At 40.6% G+C, this 17802-nt stretch overlaps 2 protein-coding genes across 3 annotated transcripts in view; one reads left to right on the plus strand and one right to left on the minus strand.

Moving 5' to 3' along the window:
- CHGB (chromogranin B) overlaps positions 1-1803 on the plus strand; it is a 34183-nt gene extending 32380 nt beyond the window's left edge. For both annotated transcript variants that reach the window (XM_006015432.2, XM_025202083.1), the window contains exon 5: positions 1246-1803. In XM_006015432.2, coding sequence (XP_006015494.1) covers positions 1246-1329 — 84 coding nt within the window. In that variant the 3' untranslated portion in view covers positions 1330-1803. The remainder of the gene's footprint in view (positions 1-1245) is intronic.
- Positions 1804-7693: 5890 nt separating this feature from the next.
- TRMT6 (tRNA methyltransferase 6) overlaps positions 7694-17802 on the minus strand; it is a 26028-nt gene continuing 15919 nt past the window's right edge. The window contains exons 6-11 of the mRNA XM_006015433.3: positions 16983-17107; positions 14615-14979; positions 14127-14212; positions 9751-9853; positions 9569-9655; positions 7694-9374 (exon numbers count right to left, since the gene is read on the minus strand). Coding sequence (XP_006015495.1) covers positions 9201-9374; positions 9569-9655; positions 9751-9853; positions 14127-14212; positions 14615-14979; positions 16983-17107 — 940 coding nt within the window. The 3' untranslated portion in view covers positions 7694-9200. The remainder of the gene's footprint in view (positions 9375-9568; positions 9656-9750; positions 9854-14126; positions 14213-14614; positions 14980-16982; positions 17108-17802) is intronic.

A 17802-nucleotide genomic window follows, 5' to 3' on the forward strand; every position in this document is an offset into this window, starting at 1 on the left:
GCGGGCGGCCGGCGCCCCCCCCCCCCCCCCCCCCCAATTAGTGTCCATCCAGCCTTGTAGCTGCTGTGGAAGGGAAGGGAGGGCTGCTGTAGCCCGAGTCTCTAACAACTTGGCTAAAATATGGAGACTTGTGATTAGTTACTGTGCATAGTACTTGTGTACATGCCTGACCAGGAGCAAATGCGCAGCTGGGCAGCAGGGAGTGGGAGATTGCTCTCTGGGCCTAAGGCCTGCTTGTTGCAGAGGCAGGATCTGCCACCAGAGCCTGGGTGGGGACTATATCCCCCTACACTAGCAGCAGGGAGCTCCCAGCCCCCACAGCTCCAAGATCATGGTCAGGAAGCATGGGCTGAGAGATCCTTATATCCCAGCCCCCACTTTGCCACCACAGTCGGGGAGCAGGGGGCTGGGAGATCCTTATTTCCCAGCCTGAGCTCTACAGCAACTGCAGAGCTGGCACTGGGAGATAAGGATCTCCCATCCCCCAATCCCCGATCCCAGTGGTGGCTGGGAGCTCCCTGCTGGTTGGGGCTGGGGAACCTGTTCCCTGCCTAGCTCTGCGATCAGGGGCAGGTCCAAGCCCTTTGTCCCAATTGAGCTATCGAGACATGGGGCTCAGGAACAGCTGCAGGGGAGAGTCAGGTGCCAGCCCCCTGCTCTCATCCACCAGTGGGGCAGCTAGCAGCGAGTCCCCAGCTGGGCAGGGAATCCTTGCCCAGCTGGGGGTTCACTGCTGGCTACCCCACTGGCAGATCAGGGCAGGGGGTTGACACCTGCCCCTCCCCTGCCCTCGATCAGGGAGCTGGGGCCAGGAGTTGCCTGCTGCCGAGGCAGGGGAACATTGTACCCACCGGGACTTTGGTGATGGAACCTGCTCTGGCGGCAGGCAGCCTCCCGGGGGCAGAGAGCAATGTCCCAGCCCCCACCAAGAGACAGCTGTCTCTTGGCCCCATGCTCCCTGCTGCAGGGGGCCAGTGCAGGGCCAGGTTGGGCAGAAGCAGATTGCTGCCATGAACAGCAAATCTTTTCCAGATCCCTGCATATGTAGATGCCTGCCCAGGAACATTTACTTGTGAGTAGTTTCCTCACAAGTAAACTGCTCCGAGATCAAATGCACGTGTAGACATCCTCACAGATTAGTAGGATAAACAGTGTTAAGTGACATCCTATAATTAGAGTTTTGTATGATGATGAATGATATGAAATACCCTATTCTAAAGTTATCTTGGTATTGATACTTCACAGGAAAAGGAACTGGAAAATTTGGCTGCCATGGATTTGGAACTGCAGAAGATTGCAGAGAAGTTCAATGACAACAGGAGAGGATGAAGATCATTTGTGAGTGGTGTGGCATTTCAAAGCTAGGTGTAGCTTTGCTCACTCAGTACCTATATAGCTTGGCAAATTCATTGCCACTGAAGTGTCATTTGTCCTAAAAAAACAGGAAATGCAGTTTACTGTCCACTCAAGTGTAGTGATTTATACTGCTGGAAATGTTTTTAATTTGCCATTATGCTATTGAGATTTGAATAGCATGAATTCTAACATATAACCTTACATGCAAAGCAGATATTTTTAATATGCTTGTGCAAATATTTGTGTCAGTGTTCTTCAGAAATATTTGTCTGAGAGTTTGAAATAATAAAAACATTGATCTAGGACCAAATCCTTCTCCTTGCCTGACATGTTTTGGTTTCACAATTCTGCGGTTACTTTCAAATAACCCAGATCAGAGATCAGAAAAATAGATCTATACACAACACTGAAATGTAATTTCTGGATATTTTATTAAAGGTTAATATAGAACAGTGTGTCTTTTTCTTTAGTTTCAAGATAGCAAGTGCATGCAAAAGTATGCCAGGAGCTCTATAAGTTGAATCAGTTAACTCAAAAATCCATTGTGAATTACTGTGGTGTAAAATTAGCAAGGAGCTGAACATACATTAAAAAGATAAGCATACTGCATCACCAGCTGTATTTTGGTCAGTAATTTTGAAAATACACAATGCTTTGTAACTGGTCTGTTCTGCATTAAGTTGTAAATGTGGGACTGGATTATACCCACGCTTCTTTGAACTGAGGACCACCTCACTTGAGGAGTGATCCTGTTACACATGTTGGTGAGCAGCTCCTCACCAACTATGTTGTTTTTACACAGTCTGCTCCACAGTGCCGACCCCTTACTACACCGCTCTGTTAATCCTGTAGAGACCAGACTGTGGTTAAAAAGGGCTCCACAAAATCAGAAGTTTTAGATGCAGGTTCCCCTGTGAATCAGGTGCTGATGCTGAGTTTGGCTGTGGACAACAGTGATTACTTGCTCAGAACAATGAGGAGGAGGTTGCTAAAAACAGCTCTTTTTGAATCATGTGACACGAAGCCACATACAGAATTCTCCCATAAATAGTTCTAACTGCTATGGGAATCTTGGATCCAGGTTAAACCAAATGTTAAGAAAAGAAAAGAAAAAGATTCTATTGTATTGATTGGCATCTCTTTTTTCAGTGTAGTGCCAAGATGAGGGATGCTCTACTAACATTTGAATATGCTTCTACTTATGTCATATTATTGATAAATATGAGGCATGTTACCCTTCTATTTTAATCAAAGTAGCCATCTACTGGTTAAAATATTTAATCTTAAATCTAAAATTGCAAAATAGTTCAAAAGAGAAGTACCTAGTAAGGGTCTGAACCTCCAAATATATAGGCATATACTAATCCCCTTGAATTTAATACAAGCATTTAAAGGTTTGAGTACGTCCCATAAAAGATCTTGGGAAGGGAGATCGAAGTTTTGGCTCCACTTAAATCAAAAGCAGGTTTGTCACCAGCTTCAAAGGAGGGCAGAAGTTCACTGGGATATCTGTCAAAAACTTAACAGAGGCTGGAGCACTGTTCTAGAATGTAAATATCTCAACAACAAATACCTGGCTTGCCTACTTCTTCCAAACCTCTTTCTTTTAAGATGTGTAGCACAGTACAGTAAGGATAACACAACATGTTGCTTTTGTCCCTCCTGTTATTACAAAAGGAAAAACATCATTAAAAGCAATGGTTATGAGCAAGCAGTAAATTTCAGAAGTGCCAGGAATTTGACAAATCCACTTTTCTAGTGTTGAAACATCAGGTTCTAGGTTGTCTTTGTCTAGTACTGAATATAAACAGCTAAGATGATTATAGCACAACAGTTAAAATTCAGTGAAATTTTGCTTTAAAATAACATGCTTTAAATATTCATACTTACATTTTTCATCTACATCATCATATATAGAAGCATGAAACTACAACACCAAGAATTCAGCAAGTCTGATGATGTTTTAGCTCAAACTTAGTCATTTGATTTATAATAAATATCACTAATAATAAAGCTTTCAGCAATGCAGAGGCATCAAACCACCTGGTGCTGTGGGGCTGGTCCTGGGCCAGATTGAGCCCACAAACTAGCCCTGCCTAGGGCCACAGGCGAAGCGCACTGGCCCAGAGCACAGCCTGCAGCACGTGTGCCCCAGACTAGCCCGAAGTACAGCCCAGGCTGAAGTGTGGCCTGGGGTGCAGCCCACTACACTCACCAAACCAGCGCTATGCTCCCTGTGCAGCCACAGTAGCACATCAATGCAACATGAGCCCCCAGAGGATAGGGCTCTGAAGGTTGGATCTGGTCAGTGGGCTGTATCTTTGACACTCCTGGTCTATAGAATCACAGAAAATAGGGCTGGAACAGAACCTCAAGGGATCATCAATGCTCAAGGCAGGATCACCTCTCCCCCTACCTAAGCCATCCCAGACAAAGCTTTGACTTTAGACAAACACTGTTGAAGGTTCTGGGTAGATGCCTTTGAAAAAGCTGAACCATCTCTGTTGGAACAGCTTGTTGGGGCTCTGAGACCAACTCTTGTGGTAGTTCTGCTATTTGTCAGCCAGATTCTTCTGCTTCCATGATTCCACAGGCTGACAAACCTAGCAATATGATAGGCCAGCAATACTGAATGCACACACTGCCTATTCTAGTTTTATCCCAGGAACACAATTGCATCGCCTGTTCATTGCCTATTCATCCGCTATTGCCTGGTGGATGGATGACACAGAAAACTAACAGAAGTGAACTTTTCATGAATAATTACCTTCTTTTGTATTTGATTCCCACAGCAGAGGATATTCTGGTCTTGACCAAGTATAATTTATTGAGATTATCAAAATGTACAATCACATTCAGTGAGACTAAGTGGTATACAAATACTATTTAGCTTGCAAAATATTAATCTCTATTTAGGCACTCTCTGTTTAAGTGCAAGCTTGACATATAAACTGCTAAGAGGATCAGGGAAATGCAGGCTTGATGATTATTGATCTCTTGTTATTTCAAAGGCTAAAGTACTGTAGCGTGAGAGACAGCAAAACAGTCTCTAACATTTCTTGTTGGAACATATGGCAAGGGAGGGGAAGGGGAGCAAGCAGAAATTCTTCACTTGGTTTCACTTTTTAAAGTTTGTGACACCTTAAGCATCTTCTGACAATTCTCTCTGAATTCCTTGTCTGGCTGGACAGATGAGTTTACAGTTGAAACAGCTGTTAATCCGGGGTGGTTTACTGAAGTTGACAACTGTTGCAGTCGATTTATTTAAGCTTTCGGAAACTTTGACGTTTGTATTTGCCATGTAACGTTGGAATATTTAAGTTAATATTTTCAAGTTTTATTCTACAAAGATGAGGCCTGGAAAATTTTTACTCTTTTTCTAAGTGAAAGCTAAGATGATCAGATAATAATTCCAGCAGCTTGGTCTTGAAAGAAAAAAACAAAAAAAAGCCACAAATATGGCAAATTGACAACACTGAAAACGTCAAAAGAATTATACAAGACACTTCAGATGGTTGTAACAAGTCTTTCACTGGTGCTGAAAGCTTTCTAGAAGTTTGCTACGTTCTCAGAACACTAGGCAGCAGCCACTTTTCTACATCCTGATGCTTTTTTTGAAGTAGCTGATGTGCAGTTGCCATTGAAATCCAAGCTGTCAGGAATAATGATGCTTCCACTTGATGCTGCACTTTTGTAACAGCAGGCAACAAAAAACTCTCCTGTTCAGAGACCATGCTGATTCTTTCAGATTTATCAGCAAGCAGTCTCTAGTACTATTGACCTGAAGGTTTTTGTCGGAACCTGAGTAGGCATAAATTCAGTGGCTCTCAAACAGCAACATTTGTTTCTTCCTGAGATTGGGGTTAGTGCGCCCAGGCCTTCCCTCTCATGCAGAGTGCCTTCCTGTATGATTCTGCCAACCCAGTGCCTGTAGTCAATAGGTAACGAGAGCTCTAATTTTTCTAGTATGTTAATGACAGCTAGGTCTACGTCAGTGTTTTTCAAACTGTTTAGCACAGGGGTGTCCAAACCTTTTTGAATGTGGGGCTGGATCATGAACTTTTTATCACCCAGTGGGCTGGCGAGCCATATTCAAAGACCTCACAGGAAGCGGTATCACATCACACCCCCCTCAAATGAAAGTAAGTGTTTACTTTTGTTTTCCATCGCAGCACCTTGGGCCTCAGAAAACAGCTTGGAGGGCTGCATGTTGGACAAGCCTGGTTTAGCAGAACCCTGATGGTCCACGATAAGTCATCAGGGGTTCCACAACGAGACGGGGGGTAATGGCAGAGCGGGCCAGGAGGTGGTGTGTCGCCACTGCCAGGCTCCATGCATTTGGGGTAGGGGTTCTGCAGCAGTAGTGATATGAAAGGGTTCTGTGACTTCAGGAAGTTTGTTTCTTCAGGCCAATACAGCTGGCTGACTTGAGCATTCAGAGGGACCTGATGGGTAAATAAGAGCAAGTTGGCTAGGATTCATCCCAGGTACAACTGACAGGAATTTTATGTGGTTAAGTCATTTCCAAGAGATCAGAGTGACCACCAGCCTCAGAACCTTCTGAATGAAACTGAAAGGCCACTTTATTTGGCACAGGCCAAGGACAGTTTTCAGCAAGTCATAATTAGCAGCCAAGCAATAGTCTTTTTTCAAACAAGACACAAAACCAGTGCTGTTCTAAGATAGCTTTACCACCCCTTTGAAAAGTCAATTATCTGCTTACAAGCATGGAAAGCACAACCTCTCCCCACACTGTTATAGCAAGTGTCAAAAATAAATAAATAGAATTATGTCCTAGCAAACAATGGGCTTGGAATATATCCCTAAATTATGAATGTTGGAAGGCTAGTTCGTTGGCCATCTTAACTATTGTGGATCCCATTAGTGATAGAGCTGTAAAACAAAGATTTTTGTAAGGCATGCAAGTTTACCTATAGGTGAGTGAGTGGTTGAACCAGGTCTAGAGGACTAGCACAACTTGGCCATTCTTTTTTCCTTTTGCCTCAGAAATGGCAACTTTTACTGCGCCCATACACGGAATGTACAGAGCAATTTCTCATGACATCATTACTTGGACCTTTTCTATATTTGATTCACACATCAGTGTCCATTTGGCCACAAATGAAATGTTAATGTATTGTTGGATGTGGATGTCCTATGTTCTGGACTCACTGTCTGGGTATAAACTTTGTTTCTACTCCAGGTGCTGTGCTGAAGTCAAACAACAAAAAAGAATGAGGTAGCTGACTAATGGGGAAACAGAGTCTCTTTCACTTTACTATCTTGATTTTGAATATCTATCAGACCCCTGGATAGAGAAATAAAACTTCCCTTAAAATATGAAATATCTGTTATAATATAAAGGTTCAAAATAAGGTTTTCAAAAACTTGCATTGGGCATCAAAATTGTAATTTACATTTCTATAAAGCTTTCCTCTTCCAGTTGTCTTTAAAACCTCTTTAATAGCTTAATATTGTGTTGGCTATGCAATACTGGCCAAATGCTCTTCAACTGGTCACACATTTGGTATACACTGTTTCATCACTATATGCATTAAATTGTTGGTCTGAGAACTGGTACATGACTTGCATGCTATTAAGTTGCTTACATTAAATGGATTTGTCACATTCCTGCAACAAGTAACAACTGCTGGGAGGAGTGGGGAGAGGAAATGTTACTGCACACTTTAAAATGAGATGGCTTGGGTCACTAATAGGATCAATACAAAAACGGATTTACAGATAAGGAATCACAAGATCAACTGAATTTGAGGCAATTGATTTTAAACAACTTGCCTCCTTCATGTTTATGTAAATCATTTTAGTGTTTTTCCAAAGCTAATTTTCTCAGACTGTAAAATCAGTGTGTCAAAGAGCATTTTTCTTAGATTAGCTGCATGACAATCAGCATGAAGCCCCGTGTCTCCTGTTTCAAACATAAGTAATCCATTATAAGAAAACAAATGCAACTTTGATGGTATGTCCCTTATCTAGATCTTTATATCTTCACTGTTGTAAAAAGGCAATTATTTAAATATCCCAAGGTCTCAATGGCAGGTGGGTACCACCTTTACTTTGCAGATAAATAAGAACTATGGCACACAGAGATTTGACTTTACCCATGTCAAAAAGCATAAAAATAACAGTAGTTGGAATAAGCCAGGAAATCCTAACTTCCAGCCCCATATCTATCACTGTAGGTCAAATTGCCGACAGACAGAAAGACAGTACTTTGGGCAGCTTAAAAAAATTCCACCCCATCTTTATTCAAAATATGTATGAAAAGGAGTTCCTTTCTCTCCTCAGCACCCCCATCCAAAAAAAAAGAAAAAAAAGATTTCTGAAAAATGTCAGATGTAAATTCAGCAAATCTCATCCTTTTAAATGTGATCAGAGTTTTCCCTGTGTTTAAGTGTATCTAAACTTGGATGGAAAGAGAGGAGGGGAATCTAACCTAGCTCTTCAGAAAGGACTTGGCAGAACTGACTACACCAAGAAAGTTCATTTCTCCCAGTCTGCAAGACTTTTGCAGAGAGAGGAAAGAAACTTGTAAAAATAAGAAAATGATTAAAATCTTACAAAAATAAGACAGCTTGGAGACAAAATTTGAAGCTCAATCTATTGCTCACTCAAGCAAAATAAATAAGGCTTTTATTTCAGTGCATTTAGACTACTCTGAGCTAATGTTGAACAGCATTAGCCTTCTAGCTAGCAGTATATAACACTTTTAATGCAGTCCTTTCATAAAAGCAAATGCTGGAGCTACAGCTTCCATCCCTGGGTTCTGGCCAAGCAGAAACCCATCAGCACCAATGGAACCCCCATGTGCTTAGAGGCCCACGCTACTGAATCCTGAGAGACCATGTGGGTGGTTGTGTGGTCAAGGGTACCCATTCCCATTCTCAAGTAATTTCACTGCCTGAACAATAAAGAAGCCCTACCTCTTTAGAAAATAATTCTTGGAGTTTAATTGAAGTGGCAAACAAAGCATTTTGCAAGCTAACAAAAACTCTACACACCGTAAGAAGCATAATAGCAAAATAAATATGGCCGTTTTCAAAACTTTCACAGGTTAACAAAAGAATAAAAACAATATATAAATCTGCCTTCAAAAAAAAAAAGGAAAAAAGGAAATATGCACTACCCAACAAGGGCACTTAAATTAAACATTTGGTATTTCCATTTATATACATACACCTGAAGTTTTGCATTTTCTTGCTTTTAGGAACAGAGGGTCAAGATGTAAAGATTCAGTTTTAATTTGTCATTTTCATTTCATTTCAATCTTTTTTCATTTTCCCATCAGGAATAAAAGTGCATGATCCTGTTGTATTTCACTCTTCTTCTTAAAAAAAAAAATCATTTAAAAGGGGCAGGGTTCTATATGTGAAAAGGGAACTCCATTTACTATACAGATTATTTTAACCTGATGTAGCTGCAAGGCAAAAGGAAGCTACATAAAGTGTCTTAATTCAAACCCAGTCTCTGTGAAAACACTTCAGCATCTCATCCAATTCTTACAACTACCAAATAAAATCGTTTCATTGATCCAGTCTCAGCACATGGTCTCTTTTTCAGCATGATCGTTGGAAAGCATTTCCAAAGTTATTGAATTTTCATTGTGTTGTCTGCACAAGGTGGCCTTTAAAATATTTCTTCCTGTCACGGTGTTAACAAAGGAAATGGAAAAAAACCCCTTTGTCTGGAATACAAGTCTTTTGCTTCTGTTGGCAGGTGTACAGCTGGTATGTTTTCTCTATGTTGTCAAGAGCACAGAATGTACATTGGTTATGTTACTAACTACAATACTTCTGAGAACTAAAAATGAATCAATTCTTTAGATGCTAAGAATGAAGTTCCTCAAGTTTGCGCTTTTTAGATGTTGGCTCTTCAGTCTTCTCTGCTTCTAAGCTGCCAGCATCTGATTTGCCTTTATCCATGGCAACAGTAATACCAGACAGCAGGTACCCCCCACCTCCACTCATTGTCAGTTTTGGATGGCTCCGATCTGGCAAGACCTTCATAAAGAAACAAAAAACATTTTTCATAAGGACATGTGGACATATTAAATAAAGAACATTAGGCAAAACTTATTTTGCAAGAGTGCAGTTCCTTAGCTCGAAAGCAAAGGCTTGTTAAATTCCTGAATTGTTTCAGGCAATAGGGTTTTTTGTGGCAAAAAGACTGTTCTCACCCACCCTGTGATTCTTACCTGGTAATTTCGTAGCCAGGTTTCAGACAGCTTGAGGTTAATAACACCACCCTTTTCTCTGAGTTTTGTGTAACATTCTAATAATGGCTGAAAAAAACAAAACAAAAAACAAAACCCACAAGTTTACCATCTCATCTCAAATTTGTTATATAATAACAACTATACAAACATACTTGACTTACCTCCTTATATTGGCAGTAGACAACAAAAGGCCTTGATGGAGCAACAAATTCCAATAATGAAAGTAACAAAGGAGTTGGATGGAATCTGCCAGCTACAATTAAGCTGTAACAAATTTTACAGAGGTTAATTTTGTGTTTCCACCAAAGCAATAAACTTGTTCAGAACAGTCATAGCTGACTGCACTAATCAGGTAAGAGAAAGCTATACCAAATATAAAACAGCTTCCTTTAAGCAAAGGAATGTATTGCCCCACCTGCCCTCTCCCAGACTTTCACTATGATTTTATAAGAACCAAAGATCTTGCTCCAAGTTCACTTTAAATTTTGCCAATAACCATTAGGTAGAGGTGATCATCATTATCCATTATTTCTGTGTATTCTCAGGCAGAGTTCTTTACACTGGACAGTTAAATATAACAATGTCTCTAAAGGAACTTAAAGCAAAATAGTTTTTATATTCATATTTGGGACTCAGAATCACATCAAATTGAAGAGAAACTATATCCTTGACAACTTTAAAGTTTCCCATTAAATACTGTTTTCATCTTCATTTTGCATGTACAAGTAAAAGAACCCCAAAATTCTCAAATGTTTACTTTTTGGTTAAAAAAAAAAGTAATCTGCAAAGCCATGCTTCAAGAAACATTTAGATGTGTACAAGTTAATCTTGCCTTTTATTTAGAGGATGGTTCACACAGAAAAATGATTTTATCAACAGTAGGGTTTCCCCAATACATTTTTGCTCTCCAACAGATAATACTGGAAATGCAGTCAAGGTCACCCAACAAATAGAAGGTAGATCCCACGCAGATCATCACAACCAAGTTACCCTTAAACCACTGGTTTTTAACCTTCTTAGACCAAAAGCACCCCTCACTGGACTCAAGGAACCCTTCAAACAATGCCATCTCTTAGTTTACACTCAATTTTTGACTACAGAAAGATAATATATTATTTTTTCTGTTACTCAGAAAGACCACAGCAGGTCACAGTGTTTTAATGCTGTGCATTCTTTTGTGAAATCTTTGGCTTTAACTTGTGAATCACATTTGCACACCTAACAGTGTAACATTGAGTGGCACCCCACAGCACCCCTGAAAGGATCTCAGGGCACCCAGAGTGCTGTGGTACCCTGGTTGAGAGTCACTGTTTTAAACCCTTCTACTCTGTAGAGTAGCCTTACAGAACAATGACTTCCCCCTGAGACTCAAGGCCTGGTCAAATTCCCCTTAATACACACTCAAGGAATAGCCAAGCAGGATGTGCAAACAGAAGACAAATCACCTATTACACAAGGCTTGGGGGCACTCCATGCTAGTCTGCCAGACAACAGGAAGGTAAGCATGAGAGGAGGGACAGAACACTATATTCAGATTGTGCTGTCTCATATGGCAGCCACATATTGCTGCCACCAGGCAGCCTGGCCAGCCTTAAAATGAATGCTACTGGAACAAAAGTGGAAAAAAAAAATAAAAAGAGAGGGGTAACTAATTCTGCAGAATTATTTCAACAGATTACAGCCAAGTTCTACTTTGTCTGCGTGAGTAAATCTAATAATGTTCCAGTTTAACATTTCTGTAAACACTCAAACTGCCTTCAACTTTTCTTCTGGCCTATGAGATGAGCTTAAAATCTCATGAACAGCATTAGAAGGATGGACCTAGTGCAAACAGAATTTTACTACCAAATTTAATAGAAAATGAATACTTTCCATCATTCATAAACAATCTGGATTTAATGCGCAGCACAGAAGCCCAGTTGTGAATGATAGTTGGGAGGGTACAGTTTACTCATCTCCCAACTTTTTTTTTCTCCAGCAGCAAGTAGAGTCTTTTGTTTAGCTCCCAAATTAAACTCTTTCCACCTAGTCTCTTCTGTACCCTCTGACAAAAGAGAAGATCTTGCCCTACTTCCAAGCAGAGTCCTAAGCTCATTGCCTGCTTCCCACTCCTATGCTGGCCAGCTTCACAGTAGGGGTCTACTCTCTGAGTGCATCTACACAAGACACTACTGCACATTGCTACTGTGCAGCAGCATTGGCAGGCATTAACCATGACACACTACTGTGCAGTAGCATCTGAAAAAAATGTGCAGTGACAGTACTGCACATAATGCTGGTTACTGCACAGTCATTTAGTACTTGCTTATGCAACTACTAAATGACTGAGCAGTAACAAATGTGCAGTCCACTGCTCGTGTAGATGCAGCCTGTATTTTATGACAACTTTTCTCCCCCAGCTCACTTTACCAGTGCATGCTCTCTCCCATCTTTGGAGTTTCCATCAGAGAGAAGAGCGGGCCATGCAGGCAGCCAGGCAAAGTGAAGAAATTTGTTAACAGCAAGGCCATCTGGGACACAATATAGGAAAGAAGTTATAATATGTGTCTGCTTCCCAACAGCAAAAACGCTTTTGGTCTCCTTTCAAAGTAGTGCTTCCTAGTGATCTCCAGGCAGCCCCTGAGAACTGGCCAGTCCAAGAAATGTATGTTATGATCGGCTGTGGTCAAAAAGTCAGAGGAGGGAAATACCCAAATCATCAGAGAGGGAGAAGTTTGGAAGAGACCAAAAGGTGATGTTTCTTGACATCCAAAGATGTGCAGCAACAGAAACATTTTTACTGCACTGTACTCCTAACTGCAGGGGAAAAAAACAATGTAGCAAAAACTAGTACTCTAGTCCAGTGTTTCCCAACCAGTTGGCTGTGACACAATGGTGTGCCATCAGAAATGAACAGGAGAATTTTGCTGTGACAATGAGCTACAATGAACTCATAAGTATGTGAATCGGGAATGCCTTAACAGGTGTGCCGCAGAACATTTTTATTAATGTAAGTGTGCCTTGGACTGGAAAAGGTTGGGAAACACTGCTTAGTCCCTATTGATCTTTGTATGCGCTGAGGGATATTTCTTCGTAAATGCTTAAAAACAATAGCACTAAAAAACCAAAACAAACAACCCCCCCACCCAATCTTTGCTCAGTCAGCTTAAAGCACCATCTGCAGACAAGATTGGTACAGTTTTTGGCAAGCAACCAAGAAAACCTTTTTATTGCTTTTCTGTTATTCCAATTGTTTTGAAGTTTATTAGCTATGCCTGATCATAAAAAATAGGGTTGAAAGGGACTTCAGTAGGTCATTTAGTTTAACTCCCTGCTCAAAGCAGGGCCATCCCTAACTAGATCACTTGATGACAGAATGCAGGCCAATTCTATTACTTTGAGAAAATGCCAAATATTTATTATACTTTGGAATATAAATAGGTGTTAAATCTCTAAGAAACATAGCTGGAAATTATATGCACAAGTTCTGAAACAGAACCAATAAATTTACTCATACCAATATCTATACTAGGCAAAAGAACTTTGTTCCCCCCAAATCCAGAAAGTGATTAAAAATGAACAGAAGCTCATACTAAATTTCCCACCTGCCCAAGTGCAGGGGGGGCTAGACCTGATGATCCCATGATGTCCCTTCTAGCCCCTAACATCTATGAATTTATTAATCTCATAATGGCATGTAAGAGGCACTTAAATATTCATCAGTATTTTAGACAGGTATCCTGAGGATGATCTCTCCAAGCATGAGCATTATGAAAGGCAGGTAGGGCCAACCCCCTCCTCCTCCCCACCCTCCACCCCAAAAAAATAACAATTTAACTCTGAAGCTTAGTGTCTCTCTCTTTTTGATATTCAAGTGCTTTTAGCATGAAAAACCTAAGTATCAATATTGTGAAGTTAACAAACAGCCAAGGCAGCTCAGTTTACTGGAACAAGATGAACAATTCCAAAAGGACTGCGTGAAAAATGACCCTCTGCATGATGCATCTATGTAGCATTGACCTTGGAATTCCAGAAGGACATTCTGTGCTAAGTTTGTATATAAATTAGGAGTTGGAAGTAACTGATCACAACAAATATGGATTAAAAGCAGCTAGTGTTTTATATGTATAAAGAGAAATGACAATATCTGAGTGATGCAGCTACAAATTTAGTAATATGGTATCTTGTGGGTTTTATTTAGCCAGTTGAAACCCGCAATTTCCATTAAAATTACTTCATGTCAAAACACTATGTATACCTCTTTCTTCCTAAAAAGTATATAAATATGTAGTGAAAATTATTTATTGCAAACTTTTTCGGCTTGGGCAACATCAAGAGACAGTTTGGACCTACCTTCCTTTCCCACCCCTAACAACAACTCATCTCTGGGGCATCTATTTTTCCAAGAGAAGGAAGAAAGACGCATATTAACTAACTGAGCTATTCTACATAAAATCTACACTTTTAGGTAACTCACATTTCTTGCCAGGAATAAAGAAATCAGTATCCTTCAAAATATCAAAATTAATCATGAAAATATAATTTGTTACAAACTCACCCATCTGCATTTTTCTCTTTCAACAAAGCAGCAGCTTCTGCCAGCTTTTTCCTTCTCTCTTGTTGTTTTCTTTGTTTTTCCCGAATCTTTGAAAACAAGAAAAGCAAGAACTCAACAGAATGGGATTTAACTAGTACATCAGATAGCTGTTGTGTTTGCATGAAACATGTCACTTTATGCAGCTCTGTAGGTTTGCATTTACAAATACAGCATTTAAACGGGCTTGCAATGGACACTAGAACACTTTTGTTCCAGTGGCTGAGTCAAAGCAGGCTTTAAAGATGAAACAGTATTACTTTCCTCTTGCTTTTCTTTCACCCAATTACTGTAGAGTTTAACAGTCCTCCCCGCCCCTTCTCTGATCTATTAAAAACAAACCAAAAATGCAAAACAAAAAACCAGCTAACATTCTGGTCAACCATTTCCAATCCAGCTTGCCTGCGTCCAGTCAGTGATTCAAGGGAAAAGTAGTAAATACATGTTCTTACATTTTCTTTATTTCCTTTTTCTTTGCTCTCTTTATTTTCTGTATCCTCAGCAGCAAGGTCCATTGTTTCTTGCTCCTCTGTTTGGTTGCTCTCCATGGCTGCTTCAGTAGTAGATTCTTCTTCTGTTTCCTGTATGGAAGCTGGCTTCTCATCAAGTGACCCATTGCTTTCTTCTTCTGCTGGAATGTTATCCTCAGACTCTGAAGGCAAGGTTTCTATAGAAAATGTCCCAGAGAGAAGACTGTCCACTTTGCTGAGAGGGAATTCATAAAGACTGTTGAAAAAAGATGCTGGAAATCCAAAGCTGCTGGTGGCTGCTCTAACAGGTCCTCCTTGTGGATACATTTGAATAATAGAGCCGTAACCTACAAACAAGAAATTAAGTTTATATACAAATCACTGAAAATCTTCTGACCTTAAGGAACATAGCCTAACTATGAATTCAGAAATGGGGAAACAAGCTGTCTGCTTGTAATCTAACCCTTGCACAGTTAAGCCAAGCAGTTCTGATGGCCAGGGAAGACAGAGTGCTTTGCTGCAAGGAAATTAGGTGTTAAGAGCTCTGATGGAATAATGCATCCTTTCAAGACTACTGTTAAACAAACCATTAGAATTAACTGTGTATTGCAGCAGAATACGATCAGTTAACAGTAAAAACAAAACAAAACAACCCCCCCCCAAGCACACTGACAAGTGAATGTAAGAAGAGTTAGTTTCAAACAAGTTAAAAAAAAATGCTTTGCCTATTTATTATTTCACTTATAGTTTGCAAAGGCCTTGGATGAAAACTGGAATCTGATTAATTTAAGGGACACTGAAAACTCCACATATGGCGATACAAAGCCTCCTCAACATACAAATTGCCCACCCAAAGAAAGCTTAAGGAGTAATTTCAAAATTATTTTCTCCCATTTGTTTTGTTTCAAATAACCCGATTTTCCCAAACTTGGCAGTACAAATGACTGAAACAAAGCTTCAAAGTTCGACTGCTCAAATAAGAAAGATACAGCAAACACAAGGGATCCTTGGGAGGTAAGACATCATGCCCTACTTGGTGACTTTCCAAAATTATGCTGAGGAGAATCAGTAAACAAAGCCCCCTGAACTGCGTTTACTTATACCTCTGTTATGCCCCAAGACACATATAACAAAGTGCAAACTACCAGCTGAGATCTTTTGAGCTCTGCTATAAATGGAGAGCAATGAAGCACCAAGGTGAAAGAAAGGAACTTTTCTGAACAGCAATGGCATGCCTGGGGCAGGAAAAGCAAATGATGCTAAGGATGTGTCACAGCAGCAACAGTAGCAGCAGTGGAATCACTTTCACGCTGACGGGTGCTGCAAGTCATCTGACAAAGTGTTTATCACATATAGGCCTGTGGTCACTTGCGTGCACGCTGCACTTAAATATCACCCCCGCTGCAGTGCTAATATCCTTAACTAACAGTGGACTCGGTTTACAATGATCACAGCCTGGACTAGCTGAATATATTATATTAAAAAAACAACATCCAACACCAAAAGTTTTTACTCAATTCTTTTCTGATATTCATACAGGCCTTTTTCTACCTTGTTTGTAGATCTGCTCATTGTCCAAGACCAACAAACAGATCTGGGCTCACTGCTGCTTCTCTTGTGAATTTTTATTTAATTGTCATTGTTCTTGGTAACCTCCCACTTTCAAACCGTGGGGCTGAGTGCAAATAAACTATTTATTCAGTGGCAGGTATGGGGGTGATTTCACCACGCTAGTCCGCAAAAGAACAGAAGTGGACCACAGACACAAGAGTGAAACGGCCAACACACAAAAGTGACTTCCGTTTACTAGTTCAGTTAAGGAATATAGAAGATTCTGTCATCAAGTACAAAATGTTCAGATGTAAGTGTAGTTTTCAAGTATATTTTTTAAAATACTGGAGAAAATACAAGCAAAAATGGAGCTTTTTTTTCTTAAACTGAGACAAAATTGGTAAGTACTTTTATTCATTTAAAAAATACTAGGCTCATCTACATGAGATGTTTACTGCACAATTGACTAATTAACCATGAAGTAAACATCTCAGTGTTCATACATGTGCCCCTATGAGGGCACACAAAACAAATTAACTCCGCAGCAGGGTAGTCTTATAAAATACAAGATTGCTCTGGCCAGGCTCCATGTACTGTGCACAAATAACTTCTGGAGCAATATGCTCTGAAGTTTTTTGTTCCCAGGAGCACCTGGGAGCAAAAAACACTGGCACAATAAGCTCCAGAGTTTATACATTTGCATTAGTTGTATGTGTAGACACGCCCATGGCAAAAAAAATTACTTCTCCTGGTTAAAGCAAACCCTAATTTTGTTCATCAGGGTACCTGTGCTACTTACCTCCCATGCGCTCCATTACTGCCCCCAGCACCAGTCCTGCACAGGTTTCCATCACGATCATTTTGTTGCCAGCGCGGATATTTCCCAAAGTCAGCATCTGAGCTAGAGTGTCATATCGCAAATGGCTAGAAAACAAATTGTTTACTTTCTGTGACAAACACCTTTTAGACTTAAAAGCATTATCTTTAGTGATGTCACATCACTGAGTGGCAGGGGAAAAAAAAAAAAAAAAAAAAAAAAAAAAGAACTGCTGAGAAACAATAAACAATGGTATTGAGGGTTGGTGCCGCAGTCTATCCTTAAAAGGAGCACTGAAAACAAATCCGTTACTCAATTACAAGTGATGGAGACTGTCACAACCCAGTGATTTTTTGTGCCTCGGCACTATGGAATTTCCTGGCCACATGAGAGCTCCTTTGCACGGCAGAGTGTTCTGCTGCAATTAAGAGCCTGCGTGCAGGAGAGTTCCCGCCAATTTGCAGTTTCCTTTGCAGGATGCATTTCTTCTTTGCAGCACAGAAATGCACAGTGCAAAGAGTTCCCGCTATTCGGATGCAAATTTGTGCCCCGCTATTGGCCAGTGCTAAATTATTCACACGTGGCGGCTAGTAATTGGCTCGCTGGCCGTTTAAAATTCCGCGCGACTTCCGCCCAAGTCGAAGAGCTTTGAGCACGCTGCAGAGTGCCTCTGAAGTTATCTGACTTGCGGCTGCCGATCAATAGACTGATCACCTATCGATCTTTCTTCCCGTCACCGAGCGCAACACCAGACAGACCCTTTTCCCGCCAGCTTCGAATTGCAGACGGATTAACTGGCTTG

This window comes from Alligator sinensis, unplaced genomic scaffold (assembly GCF_000455745.1).
Source record: "Alligator sinensis unplaced genomic scaffold, ASM45574v1 scaffold140_1, whole genome shotgun sequence".
Taxonomy (NCBI): domain Eukaryota; kingdom Metazoa; phylum Chordata; order Crocodylia; family Alligatoridae; genus Alligator; species Alligator sinensis.